Below are 14715 nucleotides of genomic sequence, written 5' to 3'. Positions count from 1 at the left end.
CACTATTTCCTTCTGGCTGAGACAAGTCATCACTAGGGCTTATGAAGAAGACAAGGTGGCGGTACCAGGCACTCCCCGTCCCCATGACATCAGAGGCCTGAGCACGTCCTTGGCCTTTGAGAGAAATATGGCAGTGGGCCAGATCCTGCAGGCCGGCACTTGGTCACACCAGTCGACCTTCACGGCCCACTACCTCAAAGACTACTCAAGAAAGTCTTTGGATGGATTCTCCATTGGGACAGTCATCGCCGCCCTCCAAGCTGTGTAGTGGCAGGCTGGAAGACGTCCCCAACAAGTGAATAGACTCATCCCTACTTCTTCAGGAGAAGATTCAGTAGAGAACATGTCAAGAGGTAAGCCTTAAATTATAAGCGTAAGTTTTCCACTGCTACCTCCTATCCGCTCTCTGTACCCCCGCATTACGTAGCCCTCCAGGCACCATGTGCCTAACCAAGTGGCAGAATGGCTCTCCCGCCTCCTAAAGTGTAAGTCTCCGAAGAGGTAATTCGAGGTAAAGTATTCGTGTCGGAACAAATGAAAAATTTTAAGTAATTTTTATTTTTCCTAACATACTTACCGAGAATTACCTCTGAGTAATGGCCCTCCCTTCCGTCCCCGAGTGCCATTCTTCCATTGCCGAGTCGGGCTAAACGGAGGACTTAATGAGGTCCTGACCCTGGAAAAGCAGTGACCTGCCCTAATCCGGGCCGAAGGAATTATCCTGGCGGCGGGGGTAGAAACTATCGGGAGCGAGATAGGGGGGGTAGCGCGGGAAATCTTGGTCGAGTTTGAGAGAGGGTCAAGGACCCTCCGAAGAGGTAATTCTCGGTAAGTATGTTAGGAAAAATAAAAATTACTTAAAATTTTTCATATATATATATATATATATATATATATATATATATATATATATATATATATATATATATATATAGATGAATATATATATATATATATATATATATATATATATATATATATATATATATATATATATAGATGAATATATATATATATATATATATATATATATATATATATATATATATATATATATATATATATATATATATATATATAGATGAATATATATATATATATATATAGATAAATATATATATATATATATATATATATATATATATATATATATATATATATATAGATAAATATATATATATATATATATATATATATATATATATATATATATATATATATATATATATATATATACATACTGTATATATATGTATATATATATATATATATATATATATATATATATATATATATATATATATATACATACTGTATATATATATATATATATATATATATATATATATATATATATATATATATATATATATATATATATATATATATATATATATACTTGTTATGTCCCCTTTCTCCAAGTAAGGTGGAGTAGGGCAGTGTCTAGGCTAAGTGAGGAGCTTAACTCCAGTTTTACACTTCCCCAGTCAAGTCACATTGCTAAATTCTATGCTAGCAGCCATAGCCCTGGCCGTCGTCCTATAAGTGTCATAGCTCGCTCACACCTCGCAGAAGCTTTAACTGCTAGTTTTCAGCTAGCGCCGAACTACCACTCCTATGTAAAGATCTTCAGGTTTGTTTAGTTAGGAAAAATACATATTATTAAAAAATAGTCATGTTAATATTTTTATATTACAGTTTATTCTCTCTCTCTCTCTCTCTCTCTCTCTCTCTCTCTCTCTCTCTCTCTCTCTCTCTCTCTCTCTCTCTCTCTCATGTATATATATATATATATATATATATATATATATATATATATATATATATATATATATATATATATATATATATATATATATATATATATATATATATATATATATATATACTGTATTATATATTTTCATTTCTTTCAAATACTATACAGTACATACAGTAATGTACTTCACATGTCTGGTTTTTATAGTAGCAGATTTTAAGTAATTTTTTTTATATTCTGTAAATATACAGTACTGTATGGGGAATGTATTAGTAAAAATCCAACCTGCTTTGTCTCTTGGAACCAATTAAAGATGTAGGGTAATGTATTAGTGTGTAGTAGTGACTGTGCTATGTAAATTTAAAAGTAATCATTGTTGTTTGGGTTGCTGTGTAATCTATGAGCAAGGGTAGGAGAAATTTCAAGAAACTTCTGTAGGGGAAAAACAAGAAATACTTTGCCTAATGAAATTTAAATTTTCAATATTAAACTTACCCGATGATCATATAGCTGTCAGCTCTGCTGCCCGACAGAAAAAACCTACGGGCGGAATACGCCAGCGATCGCTTTACAGGTGGGGATGTACATCAACAGCGCCATCTGTCAAGTAGGTACTCAAGTACTCGATGTCAACATAGAACCAATTTTCTCTCTGTCGTGCCAATGGCAAGACCTACTAAATACACCGTCCCTAACTGGAGTTGTTTTCACAACGATTTGGTGAAGTACACTATTCCAGTTTTGAGCTTTCGCTATGCAGGGGTTTTATCTTCATTTCAAAACTTGAACTCGTTTTGGATAGATTTAATTATGGTGACTAAGAGAGTGGACTCTCTTTCACTTTTAAATGGCCGACCCTTCCCTTAGACGGAAGTGTTGGTGACGAAGAGAGTATGGACTCTCTTTCACTTTTAAATGGCCGACCCTTCCCTTAGACAGAAGTGTGTTTAGGTTTTTGGTAATTTTGCTTAACAAGTTATAGATCTATTTATTTTATATCTCTCCGCCTTTATAGGCCTCTTCGATTAACTTTCCATTTATTATAAACTTTTAAAAATACATTTTTATGTTTGTTTATATGCGACCTTTCCTAATAGTAGGCGGTCCTTACTTGGAACCGAAGTTAATTAACATTGAGCCCATTATATCGTATGTAACCTTTTAAGAATTTAATACTTTTTTAATTTTACAGTAATGTTTTATGAAAGAATTTCTTTGATAGTCTCATACTGTTTTCAAACATGAACTAACGTTTAGTTTTTTAGTCTCCGCAGTTGTTGACGTTCAGAACGTTCAACATGCGCTCTATCGTTACGATAGAGAGAGAGTGTATCACGGGTTCACTTTGCAGTAAGAGTAAACCGATTCTAGCGTTTCGTTCATTCTTTCTTAGCTTAAATGGTTTAAATTCTAATAAAGGAACTTTTTATTTGGGAAACCTTTCAGTTTTTTTCCTTTAGCAAATAACATGTTTTAACGATATATAATTGGGCTCTTCTCTCAGGTGCTAAATCAAGAGAGAAGAGAGAGAGAGATAGAGACGGAGGGAGAGAGAGGAGAATAAACGTTTCGTTCAAGCGGGTAACGTTGTTCTCGTTTTTTACTCTTCTCCCTAGTCGCTGTAGGGGAAGAAGGTAAAACGTTTCTTGGATAACTCACCGAGGTACTTCGATGGCTAGTAGACGTTCCCAGAACACTTCCCCTAAGGGTGGACCTACTACGTCTGCCACGCGTAAAGAAGGTACTCCAAGGCCTCCACGCTCTTCGTCTGACTGCCTTCAGACTATCGAAAGACTCTCGAGAACTAGAGGTTTTTCGAAGGAGGCAACCAGAGCGTTTGCTAGAGCAAGGAGAACATCCACCCTTAGAGTCTACCAATCGAAGTGGGAAATCTTCCAATATTGTTCGATATTCCAAACTTATCGTATGGTTGGAAATGAACTAGAAAGAGTATTATGTCCTGTAAGAGCTCTTAAGTTCTATTTTAATAACCTTTACGAGGCCCGTCTGAAGTTTTATGGTGTTCAGTTAAGAATTCATCTTTGCCTATGTCAGAGAATTCTTTATCCTATTTTATCAGACTGTTAATACGAGAAGCTCATTCCCTTCTGAATGAGGAAGACCAAGCTTGGCTGAAGGTAAGGACACACGAAGTAAGAGCTGTCACAACTTCCGTGGCCTTTAAACAAAATAGATCTCTGCAAAATATATTCGACGCAACCTATTGGAAAAGCAAATCAGTGTTCGCGTCTTTTATCTTAAGAATGTCCAGTCTCTTTACGAGAACTGCTACACTCTGGGACCATTCGTAGCAACGAGTGCAGTAGTGGTGGGGGCTCCACCACTACAATTCCCTAATTCCAGAACCTTTTTAATCTTTCTCTTGAAATATTTTTGGGTTGTCCGGAAGGCTAAGAAGCCTTTCGCATCCTACTTGATTTGGCGGGTGGTCAAAATCATTTCTTGAGAAGCGCCTAGATTAGAGGTTTTGATGAGGACCTTTAGTATGGGTTGCAACCCTTCATACTTCAGCTCCTAGGAGTCGCTCAGCATCCTATGAGGATCGCGAGGCTCAGTAAGGAAGACGTACTTAAAAAGGCAGAGTAATTGTTCAAGTCGTCTTCCTTACCAGGTACTTATTTATTTTATGCTTGTTATTTTGAATAACTGCTAAAATGAAATACGGAATACTTAGCTCATAATAATGTCAACATGTAATGCTGGTCTCTACCCACCCCCCTGGGTGTGAATCAGCTATATGATCATCGGGTAATTTTGATATTGAAAAATGTTATTTTCCTTAGTAAAATAAATTTTTGAATATACTTACTCGATGATCATAAATTAAAGGACCCGCCCTTCCTCCCCAATAGAGACCCAGTGGACAGAGGAGAAAATTGGTTCTATGTTGACATCGAGTACTTGAGTACCTACTTGACAGATGGCGCTGTTGATGTACATCCCCACCTGTATAGCGATCGCTGGCGTATTCCGCCCGTAGGTTTTTTCTGTCGGGCAGCAGAGCTGGCAGCTATATGATCATCGGGTAAGTGTATTCAAAAATTTATTTTACTAAGGAAAATAACATGTTTTAAGAGACTAAAGTTAGTTCATATAATTAGATTTTGTTTACTCCCAAATGAATACAAACCCTCGTCCTTTAGTAGGGGTATGATTTCAGCTTGGCTGGAATTCAGCTGTTAGAATTTTAACGGGTGTGTCTGTGACTACTGGTGGAGGAAGCCCCGCCCCCTCGCAAGCACACTGAAATGTCACTTTGACTTCAACCGCCAAGGTGTACAGATGCACTCTTGTACTGCCTAACATTTTCTTCTCTCTCTTTTCTGTGAAAGTGTGTTTGAGTTTGGTCATGGGGAAACTAGAAGCGCATATGGGCTCGTGCCCCGTAGTTGTTGGACAAAAGTGTGGCACCTTTTTGAGCAGAATTAATGTGGATCCCCATTTTTTATGTGCCTTTTGCAGGGGGCATGATTGTTCTCTGTCTTCCCCCTGCATCTTGGCTCTCAGAGCTGTGGATGGAATATGGGCAAAGGAAGAAGCTGAAACCAAATTGATCATAGTCAGGATGCTCCTCAGAATCGAGGAAATCCGGTGCCACTCCTCCGTTTTCCAGAAATTTTACCTCTGGCCCTCCACCACCTCCCTCCATTGGGGTGATACAGAAAGGTGACAAAGATAGTGATATTGTCCTAAGGCAAATAACAAACGAATAAGTGATAGCAGCCTCTGTGAGTGAAGCAGTGATACTTCGTACTTCTCCACTCAATAAGCCGCCGGAAGTTTCTTATAACACTGAGCCTTAGAATGCATCCTGTTGATGTACAAATTACTACAAGGCCTGAGTAATGAACAGGATCTTCCCCAGTGGAAATACCTGATGTAGGACTACCCTCCTTGTCGGGAATCCCAGGACTGCTGACTACTGCAATTTTGAAGGGAAAGCAACCTTGCCCCCTTTCCCTGAATAGTTCAATCTACTTGAATTGTCCTTTGGAGAATTTACCTGTATCTTTAGTCAATACAGTACTGAGTTATATATTGTGAGATTTCAAGAGAGTGCTCACGAATGCACGCAACCATTGCGTGTGCCCACACAAGTCGTCATTTACACATTGGACAGAGCTCACTAGCCATTGGAAACACTCTTGCACTCATTACGCTCACTTTTAAGAAAAAGCTTATTGCACTCTCCTACTGTATAAGGTCACGCTCATCATGCTCACCTCTGCGATTGCTCTCATTAAGGCAGGCAATCTCATCACGCTGACCTTTACAAAATTATTTACAGTATTGTATTCATCAGATCTTATGCTTCTATCATGTTCTCCCCTTCGAGTGCAAAGAAGGCACTCTGTAGTTCATTGGCCTCAATTGCATGAATCATGCATTCTATTGGAAACTGGTTATGAGCTCAGCCAGCGTGCTCCTTAGTGCTATGCTTTCGCGAGACAAAACACTATTACTTAAGAGATCGCGAATAGTCCGAGAAAAGATCGATAATGAAACCGATCGCTAGGCTGTTAGTGGGCATTCATTATGTGGAATCCGATCACCGGAATATACTGTGTATACTGTACTCAAAATTAAGCATGGTTGAGCCTATAATTGCCAATTCGTTGAGTTTTCAGAGAGATCCACGCCCTCTAAGTTATTCGCACTTGCCTTTTAATTTGCTTTGATTGCACTCACCTGGTCAAGGTTATCGGCACACAGCCACATAGGATGCTCCCCTTAGTGTGCCTTTAATTTGTGCTCGTTCTCCAGGGAGGGAAATATAACAGTAGCTTGTTTGCTATTACAGATGTCTTTCATCCGTTAGCATGCACAAACAGGCACATGCTGGTTCTAGTATACAAACTACTACAATAGAGGAATCTTCTGGACACTTGTGCTCCCCTGAATGCTTACACGCATTCTGAGATATGAGCTCTCCAGCATGTGAGTGCTCTTCATGATAGGTGCCATTCATGTGATATCTTTGCTTAGTAAAATATGCACTCTTCATATGACAGGCACTCCTTATACGACACACGCTCAACTAGGCACGCTCCTCAGTTAAGAAGCATGTTTCCCAGAATATGTGCGCCATAGAAACATCTTTGCACGCAATCAATTCTTTGGAAAGAAACTTGGAGCGTGGGCATGCATTACAGACAACCCATGCTCTAAGGTGAATGAACACAATTCCTTGCACTCATTTCCCAATTGAGAAGGATATTTCAGTGTATGTTGGATCACCTAGGCCCCTGCATATTCATGGTCAACCGGTAATTACTTCAGTGAGTCAGGAAGACTCGTCTGTAAGAACAAGAGGGTATGAACACTTGTGTTCTTGTACAAGGGAATGTGCCTATGAGAATGAGAAACTACCCATTCATGATTGTGAAACACTGGATCAAACCTTGATCGAGGTAATAGTCTCTGAGGAGAAGCTATCTTAAGAGGGGCCTGCATGGAGACTAGACAGTCGCTGCAGGGTCACAGTCACAGTGAATGCTACCTTTCCCATCTGGCCACCTCCTCACAGAGGCATTCTCCAGACCATCAGAAAGGGTTTTTCTAATGTGACAGTGTGAGCCCTTCAGAAGTACGTATAGGGAATAACCTAGTCACCCTTAGGAATAAAATTTCAACAGGTGACAGAGGACACTATGAAAGATCTCCTAGACTTGTTAACGAATCAAGGGAAACCATAGACCCTATAGGTCACAGGCTCATGCCGACAGAGGCAGAAAACCCGGAAACCAAGTTCAAGTTCTTTGCTTTGGACTACCCACTGCTCCCCAGCTGTTTAGGCCTATATGAATCATCGCACTTGTTTCAGCGTGGGGTCATGCCAACGGACTTGATCTGATAAGATATCTCGATGACTGGCCTAGACTCTCTTGAAGTCAGCTTCTCCAACACAGAGACAGACTTCTTGCTTTTTATCACTCTCTAGGCATCGTGATAAATCAGGGAAAGGTTGTGATAAATCAGAAGTCCAGCCTTGACCCCAGGCAGATGATAGAATACCTGGGTATGCTGGTGGACACTTAAGAAGGCAATGATCATTCCTTCAGAGTTGCATCAGCAGACTCAAGAAAGTAACGCAACCTTTTCTCCTCAAACAACTTGTCCCTGTGCGGCAGTGGCAAATGTTGCTTGGACACTTCTTGTCCCTGGAGAAGCTTAAGCCTGATGGACAAATCGATCAGCGCTCCTTTCAATGGTGCCTCAAGTCATATAGGACGTCAGGCACCTACTCTCTTCAACACCTAGTTCCAGTTAACCAGGAAGTAAGGGAGGATCTAGCATGGTGGCTAAAGGATGAGAATTTACTCAATGTAGCTTCCTTAGAGTTCCCTCCTCCAAAGATGCTGGTCTTCATGGATGCATCAAAGGAAAATTGGGGTGCACACCCAAGGAATGAGATAGCCGCAGGGTGTTGGTCCAAGGTGGAAAGACATTTTTACATCAATGTGCTGGATTTAAAAGCAGTGATCCTGGCCCTTGGGTCTTTTTAACAACAGCTGATAGGTCACTTGGTTGCGTTAATGAGCAACAACACTACCATAGTGGCCTACTTCAACAAGCAAGAAGGTAGTGTTTCACAGTTCCTTTGCGAGTTAGCAAAACGGGCTCACTCCTGGGCTCGGAGAACTGGGTGGAGCTGTAGACAAGATTCATTTCAGGCAATATTAGTGTAATTGCCGACAAGCTTAGTATCCAGGATCAATTAGTAGGAATGGAGTTGTCGCTTCATCATCTACACTGTAATAGCAAAGAGACTGCTTACTTTGTGGTGTTCTCATCAATAGACCTGTTTGCCACAAAGCTCAACAACAAACTTCCAGTCCACTGTTCGGTAAGCCCGGATCCAGCAGCAACTCTAGAGGCTGCCTTCTAACATTGGTGGGATGGCCTTAATGCTTGTTTTCCACCGATTTGCCTGATTCGAAGGGTAATCAACAAATTGCTGATTACACCAAATATCGGAAAAACTGGTAACTCCCAGATGGCCACAAACAGAATGCTATCCAGACCTGCTGATACTGCTGACAGTAGTTCCAAGGGAACTTCCCTTGTGGCCCAATCTGCTTTTTCATTCCTAGATGCAGAAATTTCACAGCTCACTGTCATCCCTGTCTCTTCACGAGTGGAGATTACTGTATCCAGCACCTCCTCCAAGAAAGAGGATTTTCGCGAGACACTGCAAAGATGTCTGGATATTTCTCGAAGTCCTCTCCAGTCATCTATCAAGCAAAGTGGGCCATTTTCTTTGATTGGTGCTGTAGAAGCGGGTTAATTTTCCAGTCAGATCTTTGCAATTGATTGTAGATTTTCTCGTTTACCTTCGCCAGAGTAAGTACCTTTAATGTGCAGCAGTGAAACGCTATCGCTCGCCCTTGAGCCCGGTCTTCTGTATGAAGGGTTTAGACCTTATCTCATAATGGGAATTATTCATGCTCAAGATTCGCGCACTCTTGCCTGCCAAGGGAACTCAGACCACCTGCATTTGATGTAACCATAGTCAGGTCCCACTACAACAAGCATTGGATAAGGACCACACACTAAAGACTTCCTCACATCTCATGATCAGTCACCTATTAAATGACAAGGGTTTTATTCATGTAGGAACAAATCACAAATTTTAAAACCCGAGTCCTTCAACCCCCCTGCAAGCCCTAGATGAAGGTCAAAGTGGCATCTCAGTACAGTGCTGGCAAAGGGCAGGGCATTACCAGTCGCCCACCAGTAACCACAAACACACGTTAAAATCCTAACAGCCAAACTCCAGCCAAATTGAAATCATTCTCCTATTAAAACACTCTGGTTTGTATACAGTAATCTGAAAAATACCAATTACTTTAAAATTTATGATATCTGTTCTACAGGAGGATTTAACTCATGATGAGATATGGGATGACACCATACTTATCCAGCAGTATGACGAGGCTTCAGCTCGTGTACGCAAGATGATTAACAACAGGACTGGCACCACTGAGAGTGATGTATCGGAAGTAAACGTTGCTTCTGATAAGGATAAAATCTCAAAGAAGAAGAAGAAAAAAGCTAAAAAGAAAGTCCCTGTGAGTGTTGTTCCATTGGTATCCAGTTCAGTAAAAATTGAAAAGTGAGACTATATTTATTTGTTCCTGCACGTAATGCAAACCCCATTGACCTTTATTAGGAATTTGACATCAGTGAAGCTGGACCAATTAGTTAAACTCAAAACGAGGTAGTAGTCGTTACTGGCAGGTAGTATAATCTTCACTTTGACTTCAGCTGCATACCGGAGAGTACAGACATACTTTGCAGGATCCTCTTCTAGCTGTTTTAAACTTTTGTTTTTTCCATCAGATTGGATAATTGTTCTTGCAGTCATATTCAAGGAGTATTATGGAAAGGGTATGTATTATTTCCTGATAACTGTAATTACGTTACAGTTTCTGTTACCTGTCATTATCCCACAAGTTCTTGTTGGGTGACGTGCCTGTTACTGTCCTATTCCTTTTGTCTGTGACTGTCAACGAACATTACAGTGTAAACCTAAGGAAGGGTTTCCTTATATATCACTGGTGCTCCGTCTCATCTCCTACTTTCTCCTCCTGTGGGGGGAGAGCTTTTTTTTTTTGTGTACACAACACTGAGGAGCTGTTTAGATTCTCAATGGGGATGTTTTCAAACCATTTACTGTCGGATGGGATGAAGGGCGCCAACCTCCCTTCCTCTTCCTTGACGATTTCTCTTTCTCTCCTTCGGGAGAGTGAAGCAGCACAATGATATTGATACACGCTGCTACTGCTGGTTTGATTTGGCAGTTACATAGTTCAAGAGACGACAGTCAAATCTTCGTGGTGCCTGCTGAGGAGGATGTCACTGAACTCAGGATGACTGATCAAACTGACTCTCCAAAGTCTCTAGTTCCTCTGCGTGGTTTTGTAGGAGGAGCAGCGCTGTATCAAAACCCAACCCCCAGGAAGGTGTTGAGTTACAAGTTACAAGGGCTCACGCCTTTGCTGTCAGTGCCAAATCTCGTAAGAGATGTGCCACGAATGCTGTCAGTCAGGAAAAATAGCTTTGATCTCATCCCTCTTGTGCCTGGGATGTTCCCTGGACACCTTGGTTATTCCTTCACGTCCCTCTTAATGAGAGAATGCCTTGATGAAGTCATTGAGCTTCAGCACGGCATTTCATTCCCGTGCTGAATCTTGGTGACGGGCAAGAGGGCTCTCGAACTTCGGGAAATTGCTCCCCCAGTTCGAATCTAAATTTCTCTCTTTCATCTTTTTCTTCTGCTTAATATTACTTCGACCTTCTCCTAATTTTATCAAATTTCCTTTCTTTCATCTTGCTGTCCTATCTCTATGATTATTATTTTTCTTAGTTATATACTGTATATATATATGTAGATGTATGCATATATATATATATTTATTTATTTTATTTGTTCATTTATTTTTTTATCTATTTTTTTTCTATTTTATTTAAATGGCGTGGATATTTCCACATTCGTTATTACTGCCTGCTTAGATGAATGGGAGAAGGGATCACGGTTGGGAGGTATTCGCATTCAAAGCTATATATGAGAGTATTGGATGATCTCAGCCATCCCAAAGATGGTTTGGACCTTTTTGGCGGAACTACTCTCAAGGGTTGGGTCATCGGAATCCAGGGGGATCCAATCCTTGAGGTGGGACTCTTGGCTTTTGGCCGGAAGCCCATCATTACAGATATGGGGAGGATGATTCCATATTACTTTGGTCTCAGTCCTAACAGGCGGGTTTAGCTTACACCTGTGCCTCTATATCTGTTTTGATGCTATCCTTCGGGTAGGGTATGGAGTGGACCATCGGGGAAATATACTCTCATTGTGCCGATAGTGGCGAATGCAAATTTCCTTTCCAACGTATGATACTTTCTTATAATTCTCAAGCAGGTACCCCAACAAAACAACAAAAAACCTGAAAATCCCTCCCTTAAATATGGACCCTTCAAATACTGACTCCCCATCCCCTGGATTTGCTGACTCCCCCCCGGCACTGTTGACGACTTCTGCTACTGAAATTAAGGAAAACTCTGTTGACGACCTTCGAACTAAAAAGGACCACTCTACTGATGTTAAAAAATCTAGCAATTTGGGTAACACAGGGAAACTACGATTCCTTCATGTTTCCCAAATCCCATTAGAGACAAATTATGATGATATATATAGAGCATTTGAGTGCTATGGATTGATAAAGGAAATACGGATGCGACTTGGAGATGAAAAATGGGACTCTTGGATATCTTTTGAAAGTCATGATGAAGCGTTTAATGCCATAAGTAATATTAGTAGTATCAAAATTAACGAATTGAACATCATGGGAGCTCTTTGTGATAAGGTCCCAAAGGAATTGGATGTGTACAAACCTGCTGATTGGTTTGAAAAAGATAGAAATGTACCCATGCCTTCACAGAGAAAACCCAAACCACCTATGTGGCTCTTAGCTGAACCTAAAGGGATAATAGGGAATTATTTTAAGATATGTAAGTTTATCCAAAAAAAAGTAGGAACCATAGCACCTGGAGATATATCTCGTTTTGGGAAGAACAGTTATCTCATCCATGCCAAATCTTCGACTCAGTCTGCAATACTGTCTAACTTACAGACAGGCAGTGATGAAATTACATTGGAAATGAAACCTCATCTAAATTTTAGTTATGGAAGGGGAGTGGTCTTTAATAAGGACCTATACGAATTTACAGAGGAGGAGATACTTTCTATGTGTCCATTAAATGTATGGAAAGTGCATAAGGTTCCTGGAACTTCAATGATTATACTTACTTTCCAGGATGCTGATGTACCTTTCCATATTTTTATTGAAAATGAAAGGATTAAAGTTCGACCTTTCAAACAAAAGCCCCTGCAATGTTTTAATTGTTTTAAATTTGGACACCCATCCAAAGTTTGCAAAAATGGAAAAATGTGTGGTATTTGCTCCAAAACTTATCATGGAGAATGTACACTTGAGGCCAGGTGTTCAAATTGCAATTTGAATCATAAATCAACTGATAGGATATGCGAACAGTATAAGTTGGAGGAAGCTGCCCTAAACAAATCAAGTTTAGAACACATAAGTGTGGGACATGCAAAAAGAATGTTGAATAAATCAACCAGCTATGCAAAGGCCTTAAAATCAAAGGTAAATTTACCACAGGAGACAGCAACCCCACCTAGCACTGCCAGTAATTCTAAGAAAAGAAATACAACCTCTGATGATAAAGTACTGCATGACAAAGTAATCGTATTGCCTTCTGAGGCTTTGCCACAGCGTATTAAAAATGGGTCATTGCCCATTTCTGTACAGCCTTCGTCCCCCATTACTAACATTAGTACTAACCTCTCCCAGGCCATGTCCTTGCCTGATTTGATGGAGATGCCACCTGACACTAAGTTACCAGGTGCACCTGTATTGGGGAAGGTGCAAAAACCTGGTAGCTCAAAACCTACTAATCGGAAAAGAGAGAGACCTCCATCTCTCTCACCCCCTTCCATAAGAAATATCAAAATTACGACGTCAAATAAATATGATGATTTGTCTGTTGATATTTCTGATCTGGAAGTCAATTTAAATAAATCGGAAATTCAAGTGGAGGTCCACCAACCTCCTCAACAATCAGATCAAAAAGACAAAAAGAAAATCATAAATTCTAAACCCAATCTATCAAGACCTTCTTTAATAAAACCACCTAAAAATAGTGTTAGATCAAAAACTGCTAATGGGAAGACTCCATCCAAGGGGTCTACCAAATTATAAACCATAGTTTTTTCCTCCATTTTGCAATGGAATTGTCAGGGTTTAAGGGCCAAATATGAAGAACTTAAGCTCCTTATTCATGAGCATTCCCCCATAATTATTTGTCTACAGGAGAGCAAACTTGATCATAATACCCCATGTCCTCGCGAATACATTAGTTATAGGACACCATATGATCACCAAGTGGGGAGCCATGGCGGAAGTCTCATATACGTTCGTCGAGATGTTCCCCAAGTTTCTCTGTCTATTCGTACACCTCTGCAGGCAGTGGTTGTACAGATCGACATAGGGCGAAAATATACAATTTGTTCTCTGTACTTGCCTCCAAATGATAACATTTTGTATGACAATTTAGTGGAGGTGATTCAACAACTCCCTCAACCTTTTCTTTTACTTGGAGATTTGAATGGTAGACATCCTTTGTGGGGTGATGTTTTAGCAAACACGAGGGGAAATATCATATCATCAATTGTGGAAAATGAAGATGTGGGACTCCTTAATACAGGAGAGCCCACACACTTTCATGTCCAGACAGGTACCTTGTCATGTATTGACCTAGCAATCGTAAGCTCTAATTGCCTAATAGACTTCGATTGGAGAACATTAGATGATTGGCATACTAGTGATCACGCACCAATCATTATAAACACCAACAATGGTCCACCTTTACAGGGATCGCCACGATGGAATCTTGACAAGGCGGACTGGGGTAAATTTCGTGAGCTAAGCGAAATTGAGGGGGATGCAGGACAAGTTGAAAATATCGATGATGCCATAGACTTACTGAATGGAACTCTCCATACAGCAGGAGTCAATTCAATTCCAAAAACAACAGGGTTATTCAAACGACGACCAGTCCCGTGGTGGTCTTCAGAACTAACTGCCCTGCACAGAGCCACAAGAAGATCTTTAACACGATTGCGTAGACGCAGAACTGATGAGAATTTAATTATGTACAAGAAATGTAGAGCACAGTTCCGTCGTGCCATGAAAGAAGCAAGGCGCCAGTCATGGATGTCTTTTGTTTCCTCCATTAACAGTAGAACACCACCATCTTCTGTGTGGAGGAAAGTAAAAAAGATAGCTGGCAAATTCACCCCCAACCCACCACCAGTGTTGAAGGTGAATGGCCAGTATGTAACTGAAGCAAAT

The 14715-nt window shown here is 40.3% G+C and overlaps 1 protein-coding gene across 1 annotated transcript in view; it reads left to right on the top strand.

The window, feature by feature from the left end:
• The window catches only part of LOC137624513 (serine proteinase stubble-like), a 168704-nt gene that overhangs the window by 45525 nt on the left and 108464 nt on the right, over positions 1-14715 (top strand). The window contains exon 7 of the mRNA XM_068355351.1: positions 9658-9852. Within this exon, the coding sequence (XP_068211452.1) occupies positions 9658-9852 (195 nt within the window). The remainder of the gene's footprint in view (positions 1-9657; positions 9853-14715) is intronic.

This window comes from Palaemon carinicauda, chromosome 31 (genome assembly GCF_036898095.1).
Source record: "Palaemon carinicauda isolate YSFRI2023 chromosome 31, ASM3689809v2, whole genome shotgun sequence".
Taxonomy (NCBI): Eukaryota; Metazoa; Arthropoda; class Malacostraca; order Decapoda; family Palaemonidae; genus Palaemon; species Palaemon carinicauda.
Note: the sequence above shows the minus strand (reverse complement) of the source record. Positions and strands in the feature narration are given on the sequence as shown.